Below are 22,330 nucleotides of genomic sequence, written 5' to 3' on the forward strand. Positions count from 1 at the left end.
CTCCCTGTGCAAGTGGCAAACCTTACAGCACGGGCTGGGCCTTTCACAGGGGTGGAAGAAGCAGGTTCCCAAAGGTTAGGCCTCTCATTGATGGGAGTTTACATTCAGCTCCATAAATCCAGCAATCATTGCTGGCATAAAAATCAGACAATCATAGAACGGTTGCGATTGGAAGGGACCTCTGTCGGGCATCTGGTCCAACTGTCCTGCTCAAGCAGGATCACCAAGAGATGATAAAATGAGAGAGATGCAGGCAGTGCCTGTGGTGGTTGGGCTCATAACCACGCATGACAAAAATCCAGCCAACCCTCCCCGGCCAATACTCTCCCACCCAGTCAGTGGGACCAATCAGAGGGATTGAACAACAACTAACCAGTCCTTGTCCAGCCCTTCCTCCCTGTGGAAGACCCTGGAAAGTGTGCAGATCCAGATGTGATGGTACCATCTGTGCTTTCCAGATTGCATGGAGGAGATGCCATATTTCACCAGTAGCACTGATGCAACAGCACACACATTCCTGCCTTCCTGACAGCACCTATAGGTCTGCAGAGGCCATAGAAACCAGCAGTTATCCTTCAGAAGACAAGCTGGGCCAGCAGTGAGAACAGTCCTCTGGGTCTTCTGAGCAAGGAGTACATATCCCCTCAACCAGTTGTTATTTAGGCTTGACCATACCCCTGTTGACAATATCAAAGCCTTCTGGCAGATTGCAGGAGTCAGCACGGACTCTGATCCTTGGCTGCTGCCCAGGAAAAATGATTAATCACTCCGACAAGCACTATCCTAAGCAAGTCTAAACTAGTGCTCCAGCATTCAGGATTTCAGGTAGCGTCAAAGTTATGAAAGGTCTGAATCTCCACCTTGCCCTTGGGACCCCTATGGTTCAGTCCTACTAATCAGTGTAATCACCAGGATCAAATACTGCAGAAGTGCTTTGAGCCTTGGTCAAGGGGGTGTCTGAGATGGAAACTACCCAGGGGTGGTGTTGAAGCAAATACTGCTTCTGAGTCCAGCATATACTGGTCTTGAGTACTGTGAGAAAGTTCAGCACAGGCCACTAAGATGATTAAGGGACTGGAGCATCTACCGTGTGAGGAAAGATTGAGAGAGCTGGGTCTGTTTAGCTCAGAGAAAAGGAGGCTCAGGGGGGATCTCATCAATGCTTGCAAATATCTAAAAGACAGGTGTCAGGAGGATGGGGCCAGACTCTTCTCATTGGTGTCCAGTGACAGAACAAGGGGCAATGGACACAATCTGGTACACAGGAGGTTTAACCTTAAATATAAGAAAATACTTCTTTACTCTAAGGGTAACAGAGGACTGAACAAGCTGCCCAGGGAGATTGTGGAGTGTCCATCCCTGGAGACATTCAAAACCCACCTGGATGTTCCTGTGTAATCTTCTCTAGGGGATCATGCTCTGGCAGGGGTGTTGGACTAGGTGATCTCCAGAGGTTCCTTCCAACCCCTACCACTCTGTGATTCTGTGATATAGTTACTTTATATATGAACCAGAAGAGGGTTGCATCCTCAAAAGGGGTAAGTGATGACTGTGAGGTGGACCAGGTTATACACAAACCTTTACCTGTGTGTATTTGGGGGGAATGACCTTTTTCATATATATTGCAATTTTGCCCTTGATTTCAAGAGGACTAAAATCTTACTTGGGCAAATCTCACCAAAGGCTGGGCTGCTGTATGGAGCAGCCAGGCCCCTTCCCAAGGCCTTCCACTCAAAGTCCATTTGTTTTCAGAAGACATTCTAGTTTTAGAAAACACCATTTGTCAATTTTAATTCTATAAAGGAAATAGAGCTTTCAGTGGGGAAGGAAACCAGCAGATTCTGCTGGATTTGGAGTTCAACTTGACAAGCAATTCACTTTTGCTGTGTTTTTCTGTAATTTTCACAACCAGAGGGAGCAAACTAAGTTTCACCATATTTAAGGTTCTGGTTGGGCTTCCATCACAGGCAAAGATCATATTTGCAGGTTGAAGTACAGCCGTTATTTACCTTAGTGGCACATGTCCCAGCAACATCAACTAGGAAAGAGTTTTATCTGTGATGCCTTTCACTGGCAGTGGTTTTGTTCCCATGGTCAAGTCAATAACCTCCCCCTTCACCTCCTTGCTCTTCTGCAGACACAACAGCTTTGCTCCCTCTCATAAACAACCACTTGCTTTGGGCTGATTTCTGCCCTAAACAAAACTTCTTCTTATAACTTCATTTTTATTTATTGCCTAAAAATCCAGATTAAATGCTGTCTCCTAGCAACTGGTGTATTTTTGTCCCTAGTCTGCTAACTTTCAGTGCTTGGATATTGCTCTGCATTTATTTTGCTGTCTCAAACAGAAAACACTAGTTTCCAGATACCAAGTGGTATTTACATTTGTTTGTTAAATTTCTAAACAGTCAAGTCAGTTAAACACCTAACTTTAATCCACTTGTTTGTTGCCTCTATAGATCATCTCCAGAGAAGCAAAAATACACAAAGTAGTCCTCCTGTTCAGAGCATCTTCAGAGGAGAGAGGGTCAGGACAGGAGCTGCCTTGATGGGGGCACCTCACCTGAGATGTTTTGGCATGGGGCTCTTCTTCCCACTGTGCAAACCCTTGACATGCCAAAGAAACATCAAGTGACGTTCTTACTCAACCACGTGTCCCCTGCAAGCTCTGGCAAAAGCAGACGATGAATCTCAAGAGAAGGATGGGACTGAGTTGTGCCCACTGTGAACCTTGCACAGCAGCAGATACCTGGCCTGTGAAATGGGTGCAGGAAAGGCCTTATATTAAAAAAGAGCCATTTCTTTTTGGCTCTTCAGCTTGGATTCTGCAATGGGACTTTTAAACTTGTGTGTGGAGAGGTATTCACAGCTTTGATCTTTGTAGGTAGCACCACAGGAGCTCAGCACACTGCAAAGAAGGGCTTGTGCTTCAAGCCAGGTATCTCATCAGAAAATTCAAACATTGCTATTGTCTATAAATTTGACTTCAAGGAGCATTAGCAAGTAGGGTTCATCTCAACGTCAGTAAATACCAGTCTTTTTCTGACCTTCTGATAGTCAAGAGAAGGAAACAACGGCTTTTAGGGTGGGCTTTGTCATTGTAGCTGCCTGTTTTAGACTGGGATGGAGAATCCCCATAAACAGACATTGTAGGTGTTCACTGCTGTTCAGGTGGATCCCACTAAAATAATGGGGCAGAATCCATCTTTAGACTCACAGTTTCTTATTCTCAAAGTGGTGTCACTTTTCTATCCATGCAAAATTGACTGTATCTATTTGTTTGTTTGTTTGTTTGCAATGCTTATAAATTTAATTTATAAAGAATCAGAAAATCATTCTGGTTGGAATAGACCTTTGACATCATCGAGTCCAACCATAACCTAACTCTACCAACCATTAACCTTATGCTACCAAGTTCAATGCTTAAGCCATGCTCCTAAGCACCACATCTCTTATACACCTCCAGGGATGGAGACTCAACCACCTCCCTGGACAGCCTATTCCAGTGCTTAATTACTCTTTCAGTGAAGATATATTTTCTAATATCTAAATCTAAACATCCCTTAGGGCAACTTGAGCCCATTTCCTCTTGTTCTGTCCCTACCTCTTCACAACCTCCTGTCAGGTAATTGTAGAGAGCCATAAGGTCTCCCCTCAGCCTTTTTTTCTCCAGACATGTAATAAAAAATGCTGTACACAAGCATAAAATAACAACTGATGATTCATTACTTTTATTCCTGTAACTTGTCACTTCTCAAATATCTTTGACAAACCGTGAGTCATACACATTGGCTTGGATGGAGGTTCTTAGCTCTGATTTGTACAGTGACATGTAAATAATCAGTTAATTAAAGTTTTCTCTGTGGATTCCTGCCTGCCTTCTCTCCCCTTTCCTTTCCCTTCCTTCTGCTTTAACTCACCACTGTTCAAAGGTATGACCCTGTTGCCTGACAACCTGAAATCATGCCACACACCTATTCCAGCAGCAGTATTTCATTTGGGACCCTTGGCAGATATAAAGGTTGAAGCCACCCATGACTTCCTGCAAAAGCAACATGGTGCCAGTGTTGGGGCATTTAATTTTACACCTCTGCTAAAAAAAATACTTCCTGCCCAAGCTTCAGCTGTGCTGGCTCAGAGAGGAGGACACTTGCAACATCCTTTAATAGCATTTTGTTTTCCTGCACAAGCCCCTGCAAGGTACAAGCCAAAGCTCAAAGCTTTACAGATGAGCTTGAAAGGGCAGAGTTGCATCCTGATAACTGTAAAATTCATAAATTATCTGTGCAAGGCAGGATGTGTGTGAGTGATCCCCTGATGGCTGAGTGCAACCAGAAATAGCTGGGATCACCTGATTGAGAACACGATTTTTGTCTGGTCTTGCGGAGCTGGTTGTGTCTTGCCTGCTACACGTTATGGTCTCATTAACACCTACTGACAGATGTTCTCCTTGGGTTGGCCAGAGGTGCCTGCTTGTCAATAGGCAGTGCTGAGCAGAGATGTGTGTCAGCTTTTAGCAATTTTATGCAGTTTGGCTCCAGAAGGATTAAACTCTGCTTGTAACACAAAGTAAGGTAACTGGTGAATGCAGATGGAGACCAGTAGTGCAGTTGTGTATAGCAGTATTAGGTTAGAAGCTGCTGAGTGCTGAGGCTTTGTAAAAGATGCTCTTTGTCATTTTTCATGGAGCTGAAGCAGCAAAGGCTGTAGATTGTTTCTGTGCATCCTTCCTCCCCACTCCCTGTTACCCCAGACAGAGCACTGCTTGCATGCAGCGGGCAAGGAGTTCTTCTCTAGAAAGCAAAGTCTGGGTTTGGTGTGATCTTCCCTCCTGTGCAGCCCACTCACTCATTGTGAGGCCTCCTGTTCCTTGCCTCAGTTTACCCTTATGTACAAAGAGATCCCTGTGGTACCTGTTTCTCGCATGCAAGCTTATCAAACTGGGTTATTTTATAGAGAGGAAGAGCCTTAAAACCCAGTCTTTGTCTAGATGCAAATGGTACCATGTTGTACGTCTTGGAATGATACACAGACATTTAATAATTGACATAAATGATTTCTCCCTGCACCACAATCCGTGTCTTTCACTGATAAACCTTGGCAGTGTTCCCTTGACCTTGATGCATCACTCAAGGATTTGGTCTCAAACAACTGAAGGTTAGAGGTGATGTCCTCACAGTAAACTGCAGAAGCACAGATGTCTCCCAACCCTATGGCTCTCTCACTTTTTAATGCTCCATCTCCTTAGGATTTACCTTTCAACTCACAAACCCTGAGACAGTCTTGAAAACCAAACCAAGCTGCCAGGAAGATGATGTGCCACAATCTCCTCCTACAATTCCTCTCTCTCCTCCCAAAAGTGGGATTTTCCACCACTTTTTTCCTGCTGTAAGCCTTGAGCCCTGGAGCCAGTGGCACAGACCAGTGAGCTTAGGGATCTTACAGCTGCCTTTCAGCACCTGAAGGGGCTACAGAAAAGCTAGGGAGGGGCTTTTCACCAGAGAGGGCAGTGATAGGACAAAGGGCAATGGTTTTAAACTGAAAGAGGGGAGATTTAGGTTAGATACCAGGAGGAAATTCTTCACCATGAGGGTAGTAAGGTGCTGGAATAGGTTTCCTAAGGAGGTTGTGAAAGCCCTGTGCCTGGAAGTGTTCAAGGCCAAGTTGGATGAGGCTTGTGCAGCCTGGTCTAGTGTGAGGTGTCTCTTCTCATAGTAGGGGGGTTGGAACCTGATAATCTTTAAGGTCCCTTCCAATCTTAACCATTCTATGATTCTATGATTGTATGTGTGACTGCACCTACTCTGCAGGGTGCAGATGCTTCCAGCATCTCCTTATTTACCAGCAGAGGTGTGTCTTAGGGGCCCTCCCCATGGACTGGCATTACACCATATGAGGCTTGTCTGGAAAAAGTGAGCAGAGTGGGCCATGAGAAGCAGGAGTGAGCTGGTACCAAATGAAGAGGCAAAGGTAGAGACCAGGCTTTGAGAGGCAGGAGATGTGTTGGTGGCAAAGCAGAAAGGAGAGCCAGTGAGGCAGGCAAGGAGACATGGGAATGGCAAATGATGTTTGCAGCAGCAATTTGAATGGACATGTGCCAGGAAAGATTTTATTTGTCAGGGATGGAAGGAAAGATGTTGTGGTGAGATGTGAGACCACGTGAAGTTCAGCTGTGGATGGAGGGGAAAGGCTGTATCTCAGCTATGGTATGAAGGAAGAGTCTGGAAGGCTTCAGCATAGCCTAGCAGTAATTGAGGGATACCCTGTGGCCTCCCTTCTGCACAAGGTCAGATTAGATAATCACAGCAGTCCCTTTTGAGTTTAGCATCTATAAATCTGTGAAATAGGAGCTTTAAACCGCGATAAAGGGCTGAGTCCTTGGAGCATCACATTGAAATCCCTGAGTATCCTGAGATATTGGCCTTTAATACTGGGCTTTGGGAGTATAGGAAATCTATTTCAGGAGATATATTTTTTTAAGGTTTATTTCATCTACCTGGTTTTACATGCAGTGTCTATTAAAAAAAAAAAAAAAAAAAAAAAAAAAGCTAATAAAATATTTAAAGCCCTCTAAGTATCCCTAAAAGAGTCTTTTCATAACATGTGTTGCATAAACAGGCTAGATGCTGCTGGGATGTGATTACAGACGTCATTGCTTTGATATTTTCATAGATTTCACAGCCAGGAGGCACCACCATGGTGGTTTCCTTTGCCCTCCTGCATAATGCAGACCATGGAGCTTTGCCCAGCAATTCCCATACCAATACATGAGCTACATCGTGTAGAAAGACATCCATGCTTAATTTAAAGATCTTTTTAGGTGATGGAGAACCTACTGTATCCCATCTCAGCTGCTCCAGTGGTTAATTACAAGGCCATTAAGGAGAAAAATGCGCCTCATTTTTGACTTGGATTTTTTTAAACTTTTTTTTTTTTTTAGCTCCAGTCTTCATGGTTTATGTGCCTTTGTCTGCTAGATGAACTGAGCCTCTGATACTGCGTTTCTCCTCCATATATAGATACTGATAGATTCTGATCAATTCATCTCTTATACTCCTCTTTGATAATATAAATAGATTGTGCTCCTTTGGGTCATTTGTAGATACACTTTCAATCAGTTTTATGGCTCTTCTTCCAACCTTTCTCAGCTTTTCAACATGATTTTTAAGTGTTGACAGCTGAACTGGAGGCTTTTCTTGTCTCATTAGTCTCATTAGAAGAGCTAATACATTTCCCTTACCATTCAATATTCCCAGTTATACATCCTAAGGTCATATTAGTCCCTTTAGCGAGAACATCACATGAGGAACTCATATTCAATTGTTTATCCATCATGACCTCTAAACTAAACAGCCAAGAACAGCTTCCTGAATATTCCCTCTATAAAAACTCCCATGGGATCACTCTGTATGTGCAACTCCTCTTCAGAGACCTGCCAATTAATTGCATCATGATCCATTTAAAATCTGCCATATTGATTTTTTCACTGTGCTGCTGTTCAAACGAAGCACATGGCAGAATGGGACCCCCAGACTCACTCAAATGTTTCCCAAGTACCTATTTCCATGGAGATGCATCCCCATATTTTCTATTTCACCCAGTTGTAACCCAGGCACCTCTGCACCTTGTCTGGGAGCATGTGAATGTGCAGCCACCCCAGCTCCTCTTTCTCATGAAGAAACTGCTGCTTCTCCAAGTCTATAATAGGAAGCAAAGGAAATTGCAGGAAAAAAAAAGTCAACCATGAGCTCAAAACAACCAGAGAAGGTAAAACTGGTTTTCAGCTAATGCTTTCAGAGACGATAGAGCTCTTCTTTTTGTGCTGGGATACCAGTGCCTCTTGGTGGTTTCCAGGGAATATTTTGAGACAATATCCTACACTCAGGGGGTCCCAAACTGGCCCATGGAGAAGTATCAGTCTGAAAATTACATATAAATGCCCTGCTGCTAGTCCTTGAAACCACACTGCTTGGAGAGTGGTTTTCATTTAAGTTTAACAGGGAGGGATGTGTGACTGGTGACCCAAGAGAAATGCTGAAGGCTGAGGGTGGTCCTTGGTCCGGCACGTTTGGATAATATTCCAGACAATCTTGGTTTTCCTGTTGGTTGCCATGTTCCTCATGGGATTAGCAGGACACTGTCTAAAAAGTCTGTATTTTGGGATTAAGAGGCAGCCTGTTATGGGACAAATAACACAGAGAAAGAGGGAAAATATGAAGAAAGCCTCATTTCCCTACCAAATCCATGCAACTCAGGGAAGTGGAGGGGGAGAGAAGAGCCTCTTTCCCAGGGTAAAACGAGCAGCAGTCATCTCCAGGTGGAATTAGGCAGTGGGAGCCCCAGGCTCTCACAATTCCTCAAGTTTCTGACCAAGTTCTACCTCCCAAGAATTCTCCAAAACCAGTCTGAGTCTAGGACACGAGGGACATGTACAAAACCAGTTAGCTTAACAGTATCCTTCATGCTCTGAGTTAAAGCTTAAACAAAAGCAGAAACAAACCCATGTTTGCCCCGAAGTGCTAACATTTCTTGCTGTGATGACGACAGGCAGGGGCTTATCTGTCCTTCCTGCCCGCGGGAGCCTCTGCCCCGTGCACGTGCCTCCAGCCGCACGTTTCACGCGGGGCAGCTTTTCCAACTAAACACAATTGTTTCAATCAGTTAATCAGCTTAGTACAATGGTTCCCAATATTTTCCATACAGCAGTTTGCCTCCCACGTAGCCTGTGTCTCTGTCCCATTTCGCAGCACGGAGGAGAGCCAAAGTGCCCTTTGGGCTGAGCATCCAGCGCTCAGCACCAAACAGACTCTCCCCTCTTGCCCTGGGAAGTGCCAGAGCAGAGTATTCAAGCTGAGACTTACGATGCACCCTGAAGTGCTTCATTTCTCTGCAGCAAAACTCCCAAGTGAAGGGAAAGCATCTTTCCTGATCAGCTTTCACTGGAGGCTGTAGATGACCACGCACACCCCCTCAGCCTGCCCTCTGCCATGGGTGGCTGAAGGTCTCAAGGCTTTGGCCAGCAACCTATGAAATGTTGCCTCTCTTCAGCTTCAGCTGCCCTGTTTATTCTCACCTTTTATATCATGACAGTAAGTTAAAAATCATTGGATAAGGTAGTGTGCTCAATATTTATTTATTTATGTATTTATTTTTGTTAACCCCCTCATTCTAAGGCTCTTTTCCATCACAGCCAAATACCCTGATGGTGCCCAGTAAAGACCAGATGAAAGCCTGGGTGTTAAAGGTGGGCTGATGTGTGATCCTCACCAAGACCCTAAAGGGTGCCTACCTCCTTTTTGCTGTTCTCCCTGGTGCTGTCTGTTGCCCTTCAGCAGAGGAATTAGACTCTGGATGAGCGTGGTGATTTTGGGTGAGCAGGTGGGCCTGGTCCCTGCTGCCATCCCTGGATTGGCCACAGCGTTGGATGTGTCCCAGTTTCTCAGCTGACAGCCTGACCTATTGACTAAAATGAGTCTGGGATTACTCATAGCTACACATTAGCAGGATTCTACCTCGGAGAGGCAGAAAAAGAAGAGCTAAATCTGGTTCCAGTCGAAATGTAAAGGTAATTAAAAAGTTAACCCTTTGCTTCCTGTTCAAGTCTTACCTGCAGAAAAATTGGACTGAAAGAGATTTTGACAGACAACTTGGTCCATCCTCCTGCCCCACCACAAGGTCAGGATTGCTGATGGATGCCTGTCAAAGCTGTTATCTATCTCTTTAAGCAGTTGCATACTGCTTCAGCATGCCTGTTCTAGAAAGATACTCCCAGTGTCCAGTGTGCATCCTTCTTGCTGCCATCTCAGCCTGTCGCTCCCACACAGACACAAAGAATAGGTTAATTCCCAGGTTGCCTAGAACAAACCTGTACCAATTTGTCCTCTGCTTGATCTCCTCCTAAGGCCAGTGGCCTGGTGCTACTTAGTTAAAACAAAACTGCTTCACTTGGGACTGGGTTTCTCACATGCAGTAATTCCATGTATTTCCCACTTGACGTTAATAATAGTAGAAGGCAGGAAATCACATCAGATGCAGAGAAGCAAAGAGAAGGCAATGACAAGGCAGTGACTTGAATGAGATGAAGGTGTGCACAAAAGAGGAGAAAACCTCAGACAAACCGAGTCCAGGCTGGTAGGACAAGTCACCCCTGGAAGTGTCACACCATGCATGGCCACTGGCAGCTCAACACTGGGGCACAGCCAGAGGGGTGGCAGACAAGCAAGAGCTGCAGGCCACGACTTCTTGTTTTCCACATGAAGTATGCTCCTTTTGTACCGAGATGCATGGTCTGCTCAAACCAATCCCGCCTGCAACACAGACTTCTTGGGAGACTTAGAGTTTCTCTGTCGAGTTTCAAGATCTAGCAGGTAAATGTAGTTCCCACTTCAGAGATAAGGAGGTGGGACATGAAGAGACAATGTGAGGGAACTTGCTCTTCACATATAGCAGGAAGTGTGGGGATCTTCGAGTCACATCAAGGACTAATTGTCACTGAAAGGAAACAAAGCGAGTAATTGAAGTGCACAATGACCAGTTGCTCCACCAATGACTTCTGAGTCACAAACTGTGACCAAAGAAATGCAGCCCCACCAGTGAGATTTGTAACACAAAACCCACACAAGCACACACTCTTCTTCCACAGCATCAGTGGCTATTTGCTCTGTCTTCAGGTTAACAATTCTCTTTACTTTTATAATTCTTTCAGCCCAAGATGTAAAGGGAACACCCATGTACTGAAACAGAGCTTTCCTTGCTAACATATTCTTCTCACTGACAAAGTTTATGGAGTAGAAAGCTTTTTGAAGATATAAACAGAATTTAGTAAATTGCAGCCCAATCAGAGGTTACAATAAAAAACTGTAATTTATTATTTTTTTTAGATGACAGTTTACCTTGGCTTTCTCAGTCACACTGCACACTGTATAATTTTGCTCTATTATTTTGTATTAAGCCCAGTATTTTGTGTTTGCCCAAAACCTGTCATCAGTCTTCACCTTACAAATGTGGGAACATTCAGAATTATGGCTGAAAAGAAAAAAACACATACACAGGAAAACATAATATCATGCTGAAATTTCAGTATTAGTTTTTCTGCAAACTACCTTATCCACTGATTTTTAAGTTGCTCTCATGCAGTAAATGCTGACAATAAATGAGGGGTGGGATGGGAGTGAAACGCCAAGCTGCAGAAGCAAGTCTTGTGCCTGCTCCTTTTGTTGGTTGGTCCCCTTCACTGCTTACGAGGGCATCCCCCAAGGCTTGAGAAAAGAAGGGCAGTGGCAGCAGAAGTTCATCATGGTGTGCAGTGTCTGCTTGCAGTCATGCTGCACTAAATCCTGGGTAAATCAAGCCAAGTCAGTCTGGATTTACACCCCAGACAGAGCTCTTTGCTCCCTTAACACCTCCTGTTACACCTGTGAACACGTTGAATTCCTGTAGCACCTGTATGGCTGTAAAGCAAACCATGGCACAGACCTGGAATTCCACAGCTGGGGAGGGAGGCGTGAGGGTGGGAGAAAAGCTTTGCCCACCTTCAGGTGCTGGAAACCCTCTGAGTGAGACCAATCAGACTGTCAAGTGGTCACTGGCAAAAAACCTTCATTTGTTTTTATTTTTTTCTCCTGTTCATATAGTGGATCAACCCCTGACCTTGTTTAAAAAAACAACAAAATACTTTTACTGAATAATAAAAATTCCATGTTTTAATACATCACCATGCACAAATGAAGTCAAACAATGCAGAGTACAAAATTGTCAAATATACAAAATGATAAAGCAGATACCCAAAGCTTCCAGAGATCATGCCCAAAAAATTGATATTGATTTTGATTTCATCACTTAAAAGATTTTCCCCCTCCCACCTGGGTTTTGTTTTTTTGTTGATTTTCGAAAACAGAAGGAATTGAAGAGGAAATATAAAAACTGTAGGGTGGAATTAACAGTGGTGGCCACTTTGTTTACTAAAAATTAGATTGCATTATAATTTGTTTGGGGAAAAAAGCACTGCTGCACAGATGAACACCTTGGCTGCCTGGGGAAATGCAGTGTACATCAAACAAAAAGGCACTCTTCTGTCTTATGTCACCTCATTTGGCTCCTTCTTTAAAAAGTTCAGCCACAGATGCACTGGCAATAACAGTGCCTTGCTTTTTGACCATTTGAGTGCAGACATTTTCCTAGATTTTCAACCAAGTTAACATTAAAAGGAGATCACTGACTTACAGTATTTCCTTAGGAAGTGTAAAGCAGAATTGACTCCAAAGGCAGCTGGACCAGACACAACTTGCCAGGAGACTATTTTAGCCGCACAGCCTTTCTGCATCCAGTTCTCCTAAAACAGGCCACCACACTTCCCAGGACCATGATCCCAGCCTTCCTCTTGCTCCCTGCAGCTTGTGTTCACCATCAGCTGCCACTGCCAACACGCTCGCACAGCCTGGCATCTGATTATCAACATGGGCCACCAATTTGGGGGCAAACTTTAGAGACAACTCAGGCACAGCTGTCATTCCAGTTACCTGCTCTCTCCAAAGTCAGGTTCAACCAACTTTAAATTTAGGTCCCCAAAACAGAGGAGCCCAAACTGAGAGGCCCCTTAGCAGGTTCAGGCTGTGCAGAGCCTGGCGTGGCGTCCGGCTCATCCCCACTTGAGGAAAAGAAACCGTGGCTGTGAGGCAGGTGCACGTAGCTACAGTCCGTAAGAGGAACTGAAAGCAAAGCCCAGCACATCCCAAAGCATGTCCCTGCCACCTTCAGACTCGCGGTAGCTGTGAGAAAGGTAAAAATGTGCCTCTTCCTCTTGCCAAGCAGCCCTGCACTGTAGTGCAAAGCACAGGAGTCTTCTCAGAACACGCAGCCTCTCTGGGGAAACACTGCCCATTCCCACGGCCAGAGCCCTGCCCCTGCAGCTTGGCTATATCCTAGGGGAAGCCCAGTAGGCAGCAGAAACCCAGCTGATGCCCTGAAATGTTGTGTCTGATTCTGCAAGGTAGTGTGTCTCCAGCACTCAGCTCAGCACAGACAGTGGGGCTGCACTGGTGGGCTATCCCAGCACAGCCCTGCTCCTCCCCTCTGTCAGTGACTGGGGAGGAGAAGGCTGAGCTCTGGGTCTCAGAGATGCTTTGCATAGGCTGGAACCTTGTGTCCCTCTGTGCTTTCTCTACTGCCACTTAATCTCTTCTAACTTTCTCAGAAGCAAAGCAGAGAAAAAGCCTCTTGTGTACAAGGGAGGCAGATGAAGTGCTAAGAGGATACAATAATTTATCTGGCCTAGTTTTTAGACCAGGGCCTGGCTCAGTAGGGAAACCTCTGTCTAGATGTAAAACTGTTCTCAACAAACAAAACTAACCAACAAAACAAGTCCCCATAGCATCCGATGGGACAGATTGTGTTGCTTTTTTCTTCCCTCTGCACAGCTTCTTATTGCTTTTATGCAGTTTTGCTGCAATATTGATCTCTCTGCTTTAAAAAACCCTTGTGTGTTGCTATTTAATTTGGCGACTTATGATATTAAATAGATGAACTCAAGGCAAGCGCTTAATAGAAGAAACACAATTAGGGATGTAACAGCAGCTACACTGGACATTCTTTTTTTTCTGAGAAAGTATTTAGGTATATTTGGAATTAAAATAAGAAAGAAGCTTTTCATCTCATTCTCCGACTAAGCCTGCTGTGTTGTAATAATGCTGGCAATCCTACTTTTATGGCAGAAGCAGGTATTATACAGTCATCTGCGAGATCAGCTTCTTCTCTGTCCAGCCTGACCCCAGACGTGCCTGCTGGGCGCTGCTGTCCTCGGGAGCCACAAGGTGCCTCAGCCGTGTGAGGACACTTGTAAAGCCATCACGCACCAAAGCCAGTGACTCTGCAGAATTAATTTGACAGGCAGCCAGCTTGTACCAATGTTCTTTAAACAATAAATCTAGACCTAACTAATTTTCTTAGGATTTCACACTGGATTAGAGCAAGAATCCCTGAAGATCTTTATCTTCTTAGCCATGGCCGTAGCCAGCTCCCTTCTTGTTCCAGCTTCCTGATGTCGATTCAATACCAATTTGCAGCAAGTGTTGCTTTGATGGTTTCTGCCTGAGCTGTTTACTCCTTCAACCTGTACCTCCCAGCTCGTGCTGTCCCCCTTCCCCCTGATGGAGCTGGCAGAAGGTGGCTCTGCCAGTTGGCACTTGCCCTGCACCCACTGACAGCAGCTTTGTGAAACCTGAGCCAGATGCCCAGCGCTCCTTTGCTTGCTCCTAAGGTTCAACACTCAAAGCAGCCAACAGGGCCCAAAACCCCAGTGCCCGGAGCAACCCTCATTTCTCTGGGTAGACCCACTGAAGTCATTTCACTTCTAGGGCTTCATGAACCAGCTCCACTGGGGCTCGTCAGGGCAGAGGAACAATTTGTTGTCTTCAAAGCAAGAAACTGGCGCTCATGTTCAGCTGCACAGACACAATATAATTCTCTACCAGCACCACAGCTTCTCTGCCCCTTGTTAAAGGCAGGAAAATCTATTTCTTGCCAGCCAGATGCCACCTTCTTAATTAAAAGGCAAGCCCACAGCTGTTATTCCTTGCTCAGACTACACTTCCACTTGGCCCCAACATTTTAGTGCACCATCTTGTCTCAGGCTGTTATTAATGCAAGGCAACAGACTTTCTCTATGTGTCCACGGGCTTGTGTTGTCCTTTCTTGTCTGGTTTTCTTCCTTTAATCACGTGCAGAAGGACCCACACATGTAAGCAGACCTTCCAATGCTCAGAATAAACGCTGGCAAGCCCAGCTCTGTTCATGTAAGCTGTTTAAATTAAGAACATTTTCTGTGAAAAAAATGGATATAGGTTGCCCTGCCTTCCTGTAATACCGGAAACTTTGAGATATTTTTAATTTAGAAGTTTACATCTGATGATCTAGTCTTGCATAACACACACCTAATAACCTCACCCAGTAACTGCTGCATTGAGCCTGGATTTCAGTTTGAGGTAGAGCTTACTGACTTAGAAAAATACTCTGCATACATTTAAAGACTTTATGTGATGGAGAACATGCCAGGTAACGAAGTAAGTTGTCTCTGTGGGTAATTATCCTCCCTGTTGAGCATTTGCACTTAATTTCCAGCCTGAAATCAGTATCCAACCAGTAGAGCACATAATTCCCTTTTCTTCTAAATAAAAGAGCAACCTGCCTTCAGACAGCACTTCACTGCCCAGGTAAAAAATTGTACTTGCAGAGAAGGAGTCACCTCTTCAAATTGCCTCTGATAAATTAATAGCTTGAGCTTCATTAGTCTGACACCATAATAAGACCTGTTTTCCTGCCCTTGAACGACACTAGGAGCTATTGAAAATAATCTTTCCCAGTTGTCAATACTGCTTTTGAAAGACGGGCAGCAACCCAACAAACTGGAACAGCATCACTGCTGCCAGGTCCCACATCCCAGCTGGCAAGAGCATCTCTGGGGCTGATGTTGAATGGATTATTTATCTCACTTTACAGCCACTATATTATTCTAGACATACTCTACGTGGGACTTGCTGCCATTTCTCCTGCATTTCTGACCTTGCTGTCCTCCAGGTTACTCTCTCCCACTGACCTGCTCCATAACATTATTCACCATGTGAATTATTCACCTGTTTTTGTTGCCACTGGCTGTTGCCAACAATAATTTTCTCTTGCCCTGGAATGAATATTGAAAACAGACCATACCTTGGGAGGAACTCATTAGAAATACTCTCACTGATGCTAATTTCATATTTACAGCTATTTTTTGTGATCTAGCCTGTGATCAGTTTTAATCCACTTAATATGGGCAGCATTCATTTTGTGTTATTTGTGCTTTATCAGAATCAAATGATCTATAAGAGGCTAAGTATAGTACGCCAGCAGAGTTTCTTTTATCAATAAGCCTTTGATATCACAACAAATGATAGTGAGTTTATTTGGCATGATACATTTCCATTTAAAAAAAAATAATAATCTGGAGGGTTTTATAAATTTTTAATTGCTGTCATGATTGTGTTGTATCAACCTTCCCATGATTTTGCCTAAGACTGATAGGAAACTAAGGAGCCTTTTGTTTTCTGGATCAAATCCACTCATTCTCTTGAATTACTGGGGTTTTGTTGTCACTTGAAGCTTGTTTTATGTTTTCCAGTTCTGAGGAGTCCTAGGCAAGTTTTCCATCACTTCCGGATTCAGTTAATGGTTTTACCAATTTAAAAATGATGCTTAATATTACCCGTAATTACTAATGCAGTGGGAGTAATTACATTTTAGTGTGCAATCTGACTCCTTCCTTCAAATACCAAACAAGAGTATTTGTTGGTTTTTGCATGTACTGTGAGTAATCACTGTGCTGTGCCTGCCTAACATCAGACTTTGCTTTGCTATGATGGTATTTATTAAGATATATGTAAAGTCTTTGGTCTGACGAGCCCTAACCTACTGGCCACTGACTTCCCATTTTTTTAGCTTCCCTCATCCAACACCTACTTTTCTTACCTGCTGATTTATCCTCATAAGCTTGCCTAATCACCCATACCTTATGTTGGTGAGGCTTTTTTGCATTCCGGGTAATTCTCCCAGATTTTACTATAGGAAGTTGCAGTTAATGCTGGTAGTACTTTCCCCCTCTGCCCATCAATTTTAATCATACCAGAGGAGCTTTTCTTTTTAAATTAAAATCTTATTGACCACAGTCTATATATACCAGGGTCAATTGCAGTACAGTCCTGTAGTGGGGCTGTTCAAGGAGACTCTGATGGCAGAGATTTTAATTGTTAAAAGGGAACTGATGTAAAAGATGCAGGATTTTACTTTGCTTGCCTAAGACAATTTTGAATATTGAGATCTTGTGGCTTTCTGGGGGATGGAGGGAGGTTAGTTTTAGTGATAACAAAAAAGCACCCCAGGCCTGGCTCCATGGCTGGCATTAGTAAACACTTCTCAGGTGATTTTGATGGAGCAGTGCCAGTGTAGGTCTGCCAGGGGTCTCCTGAAAATTCAGGGCAAAACAAACCCAGCGTTTTGTAATTTTTAATGGCTTGATTTCCTCAGCAATGCTGCAGCTGCTGTTGAGTGACAACACTTCCCCTTAGGAACAGAGAGGGAGGGATGAGCCCACCAGCAGAGCACTGCCATGCAGCTGGGTGGACAAAACCAAAGAGCTCATGGAGCTTTTCCAAACTCCCCTTCTGGAAGGCTGCATTTCCCTTAACAGAATAAATGGTGGGTTGTCAGGCACAGAAGCCATGCAGGTGAAAAAAACAACAAACCAGTGCAAAGGATGCTTTCAGCTGCAGTGTCTTTTCTGGGACAAGCAATTCTGTCAGGTTTCTAGTGCAGGACTTCTCACAGTTTGAAGCACTTGAGATGGCTGAGTCTCTTTTGGCATTTCTTCATCTTGCCTGATGCTGCAACCTTTCTCCACACAAAGAACCAGTCGAGCGCAGCAGCAGGGAGAGGCACAGGAGGAAGGTCTGCACAGGGAGAAGCCAGAATACTGGCTTGTTTCAGAGATAATAACTAGTCATCAGTGTAACAGTTGCACTGGCCTTTGTGAATTTATCTGTCTCCACAGGGCTGATAATTGCTGTTTTATGAAAACAGTGTTAAGTCTCCTACTCTTTTGCACTGAACTAATGGCTCTGAGCATATTTAAATTCACTTCCTTTGCTGGAATAACTTATTTGCTACCTTTCATGTTGACTTGGTCTTTGGCACTCTTAACATAAATGATTTATTGACTAGAGATAAAGGATTCTTTCCCCTGAACTGTTCCTGCGACCCAGGCAAAAGCGGATGTGTCTGCTATTAACAAGGTGTTCAGCATAAAAAATGCAACAGACTTGATTGTCTGCACTCAACAGCCTTTCCGAGAACACAGCACCTGCCCCCATTCATAATAACAAAAATCTCTCCCACATGTTTATTTATATTAAAAAGTTTTCAGAAGAATATGCTGGGATCCAGATAGTTGTTCAGTAGATGGAGAACAATTTCATAAATATCCCTGAGGAAGCATGGCCCACTTTGGGAGAATAACAGTGATTAAAAATCCAAACACGATGAATAGTTCAACAAGAGCCAAAAAGCACAGTTATTTCCTTATGGCTCCTGCAGACAGTTACAGACATGAGAAGTGTCATGGGTTTGGGGGAACAATGTTTGGAGTTATCCACATGCACAGGCTGGCTGTAGGATGGAGACCTACAACCAGCTACAAAGGAGATTTGTCCAACAGGCACCTACAGCAGACTTCTCACCAAGTCTGGCTACACGAGGGTCTGGACTTGATTTTCACATTTCTCAGGGCCTATAACACTGTTTTTCTAGGTCACTGTAGCTAAAATCCAGGGAAGCTTTTAAAACAAACTGTTTAAACAGGAGAAGTGCACACATCTAAATTCATGCCCATATACTGGAAGATGTTCAAAACTAACATTGATAGAAAAAAATGCTTCTAGTGGCTCTCTGCCTAACCCAACTTCTTCTCATACACCCTTTTAAGATAACACTCTCTGATCAACTCTTCTTTTACCATTCAAATTATTTCAGCGCTTTTCACTGGATAGTGAGATAATTCCTTCTGCAGAAGTATAGCATTCTACTTCTTTTTAAAATACCTTAAGGTGTTGGTTTTTTTTTTCTAATTGCTGTACCAGCATGAAATTGATGTTGGTTGCCAGGGTGCATTTTTAAAACCTGTAGCAGAAAGAGCTGTAAAATTTGCTGAAGCTTACAGTGGACCTGTGCCATGCACACGGCCAGGTCTCTTGGTACCAGATTCCAACCTGCAACCCTATAAAAGTTCTAAAAAGTGAAAATGTTGCCATTGGCAAAGATTCTATGTCTTTGTGAGAATTTTTATATCAATTAATTTCATATTAGGGACGAAGATTTTCAGAAAGAGAATGTAGACTCTTATTTTGTAATTCTTGTGAGCTCCACCTGAAAACCCATGTAATACCCAAATCATTAGAAATCTTCTGAACATAGTCGTCAATAAAAAAGAATTTGCTTTTGGACTTAATACTATAGAAGCATCCAACATGCTGAATCTGAGAAGGGTGGAGAGCTGAAACCTAAGCCCACACTCATCTGAAAAAAACCTCTAAGTCCTAGTGACACATACTTGTTGGTTGTATGGGCACCCTCAGTGGCTGACCTTCCATTCTCCAGTGATGAACCTTACAATAGCTTTTAAGAATGATAACACAGGAGCTTCCTCAAAATACGTCCCTTTGCCTTGATGGAGCTGCACCTTCTCTCCATGGCTGCACCTTCACACCATTTTGGTATCTCACCTACAGTTTGGCATATACTCTAAAGGCACCTATAGCACCTGTGTATTAGACTGGAGAGAGTGATGGTCTTCAAACACAGAAAAAACTATCTTTGATAATAAAGGAAGAAGGAACAAATAGGCAAGTCCCCTCAGTATGTTGATGGCATCAGTTCATTGTAAAGAGTGCATCAAGAAGGTCCTGATGTGAGGGACAGACACTAATTCCACTGCCGGAAGCAGCAGTACCACAGCCAGCTGTGATACAGCCACAGATGAAGCCAGTCATTGGGAGACTGAACAGAAAACAACGCTTAGATTGAATGCAACAGTCTTGAGCCTGCTACAGTATATTGAAAGGCTTATTGAAACCATTTACTTATTCCCAGTTCCTACCAAAATACTGTTTTGGATAGAAAGTGGAAAAAGTTAATGAAGAAGTCTGCCCTCTCCACAGGGAGTGTCTCGCTCCTTAGAAGTGTAGTCTTACACCTTACCTTCTTCAGAGAGTTTGGTTTGGAATATGATTCCCCAGCCCTACCCAAAACATAAATGGTGGCCAGCATAAAGAACCTGAATTCTTCCAGTTTATTCTGGTTTTATCGCAGACCAAACCCAGGGTCACACACATCTCTAAAAAAGGTCCTCTCCCTTGCCTCTCCCTCACAAAGCAAGAAAACACACGGGCAGAGTAGAAACGAGAACCTTTTGTCATTTGGTGGATAAGAGGGAGAACAGACACAGTGTCCTTCAGCTCATTCAACCTACCCTGTTCTTGGCTACCTCTGTGACAGCTGTTCTAGAAGTCTTGATAAAAGAAGTCACACCTCTGCCACGTGCAAATCTATCTACACAGTCTACTGTGAATCAGTGAAAGTATGGTAGTAGTGGACTTCAGTTTGGATGCAGTTTCAGCACAAATACTGAAACATATCCACAGTATTTGAAAAAAAGACAATTTTATATATATGGGCTGTGCTAGTTCTGTGCAGAAAGAACATATGAAGTGCTGATACTGTTTAACAGAATACCATTAGACTGCAAAACTAACATATACAAGACATTTACATTCCTATCAGGGTGTAATATTGTGAACATATCCACTGAGATTGGAGAATTGCTGTAAGTTTTTCCTAAAACATCATGCCATCTGCATACATAATAAAAGAATCCAGTAGTTGCCATGCTAAAACAGGACTTCTAGTGAAGGGCATAGACAGTCCCCTAAAGGGAACTCAAAAGTTATGCACAGTGATGAGAACTGGAAGTAATTTTCCAGCTAAAGGTCTGTCAATGACCATTTTTCAACAAATTAGCACTGGATATTATGCACCACATTTTTACTGCACAGCAAACCAGGTCTTCCCAGAGTGCACCATCTTGAGTGGGCTGATTTTACTTCAAGTTTGTCTTCAATCCTCCATGGTCACCTTCTGGCAGTGCTATTTATTATGTTTTTTTTCATGAAGGAAAGTTCACTTTCATATCAAGTGGCAGGACAGCAGCTTTAGAGGCTGGAAATACTTATGGAAAGCTCTCTGCTGGGGCTGTAAGAAACAAAACAGAAGAACAAAATCAGGCAGTGAGTATAGAACAGAGCAAAGGAAATACTATGTATTTTAACTAAAAAAAAAAAAGTCACGTTTGAGGTGAGTAAATGTACATCTGCTATAAAGACAAACTACTCACAGAATACATATTGTGTTCCTGGTATTTTTTAAATGAGCTTTACTCATCAACCAAAAAACTCAGTCTATAATCAATTCCTTAGACAAATATAAAGCACAGACCAGCAATCACTTGTATGATTTAACAAATCTTACTTCAATTTTTGCCTCTTCCTCTAGTCTGAGGCCCAGAGAGCAGACTCTTTGGTTTGGTTGGGTTTGCATTAACTACTGAAGGGCTTGGTAGCCAAATGCTGGAAAGGCTTTGCAAAATGCCAAAATAGGTGCGTGGTGATATCAAGCAGGTTTGAAGATACAGGGGAAATCTCGAGGGAGAAGGTTTTAAACTTGGAGAGAGGAAAACTGGTACCTCACCTCCGAAGTGTTTGATTCCAGGTGAACTAGAGAGTAACTCCCATATGTGTAGTGTCAACAGATTCAGCCTGTCTCACAAAAGAGAAACAGGACTTTTTTTGAGTTTAAATAGCTCATATACTGCAAAGAAGGAAAAATGTGAAAACCTCTCCCAAACAATGGAAAATACCCTGCCTAGCCAGAGAGTCACAGGACAAAACCAAAATGAGTGAACTGGCAAATTACATCAGGTCAGACCTCAGGTCAGACCTCACGTGCTGAAATTCCCTAACCATCCACATTGTCTTAGTCATTGGCTTGACAATGCTTAAGTCTGAAATAAGCCAGCTGGCCCTTCAGGCAGAAACCCATGAATGAGGAGAAACGGGATTGATCCCAACCTGAGCTCCATCCACACCACAAAGGGAGCACAACAGCTTTGAGTCATGTGGGACATCTAGCAGAGCGAAGCTGGATACAGCTGGCAACACTGTCCCAGGCAATAGTAGTAATTCTGTTAAACTCTGCATTTAGAGCAAGTAAACTGAAGATTTAGGGGTAATCTAGCCCATCTCCTCTTCTTGCTATGTCGTTTGATGACAGGGCTTTAGAAGCACTTACTCTTCCTCATAACTAAGTAACTGTTGGTGCTCAGCTGGAGATTCCTCCAAGGACCCTGGTTTGCTAACAGTAGGTACCCAGCACTCTCTGAAATTAAAGTTTTTGAAAAGATACCACAAATGAGCACTTGTCTTTGAAAACCTGGCCTCAGCCTGTAAGCTGAAGACCGCCCTTCGCAGGGGCTTCACGCGCTTTCTGACGCACCGGCGCACAGATCTAATCTCACCTGACATTTTCAAGAAGCTGCTGTAGGAAGACAACAATCATTTCAAAGCCAGAGATGTATTTTATTTTTGTGAGCAGCTGTACTGTGTGATTTCTTTCCTAACTGGAAAAGGGACATATTTTTCATTCACTTTAAAAACATGTTAATTCAGCCTAACCTAGCAGTATTATCTCTTTGTCATGT

General features: G+C 43.5%; 1 protein-coding gene across 1 annotated transcript in view; it reads right to left on the reverse strand.

The window, feature by feature from the left end:
- Positions 1 to 19,860: 19,860 nt before the first annotated feature.
- The window catches only part of SAMD12 (sterile alpha motif domain containing 12), a 150,347-nt gene continuing 147,877 nt past the window's right edge, over positions 19,861 to 22,330 (reverse strand). Inside the window, exon 5 of the mRNA XM_009995368.1 lies at positions 19,861 to 20,826. Within this exon, the coding sequence (XP_009993670.1) occupies positions 20,804 to 20,826 (23 nt within the window). The 3' untranslated portion in view covers positions 19,861 to 20,803. The remainder of the gene's footprint in view (positions 20,827 to 22,330) is intronic.

The sequence above is a fragment of the Chaetura pelagica genome, unplaced genomic scaffold (genome assembly GCF_000747805.2).
Source record: "Chaetura pelagica isolate M959 unplaced genomic scaffold, ChaPel_1.0 scaffold53, whole genome shotgun sequence".
NCBI classification, from domain to species: domain Eukaryota; kingdom Metazoa; phylum Chordata; class Aves; order Apodiformes; family Apodidae; genus Chaetura; species Chaetura pelagica.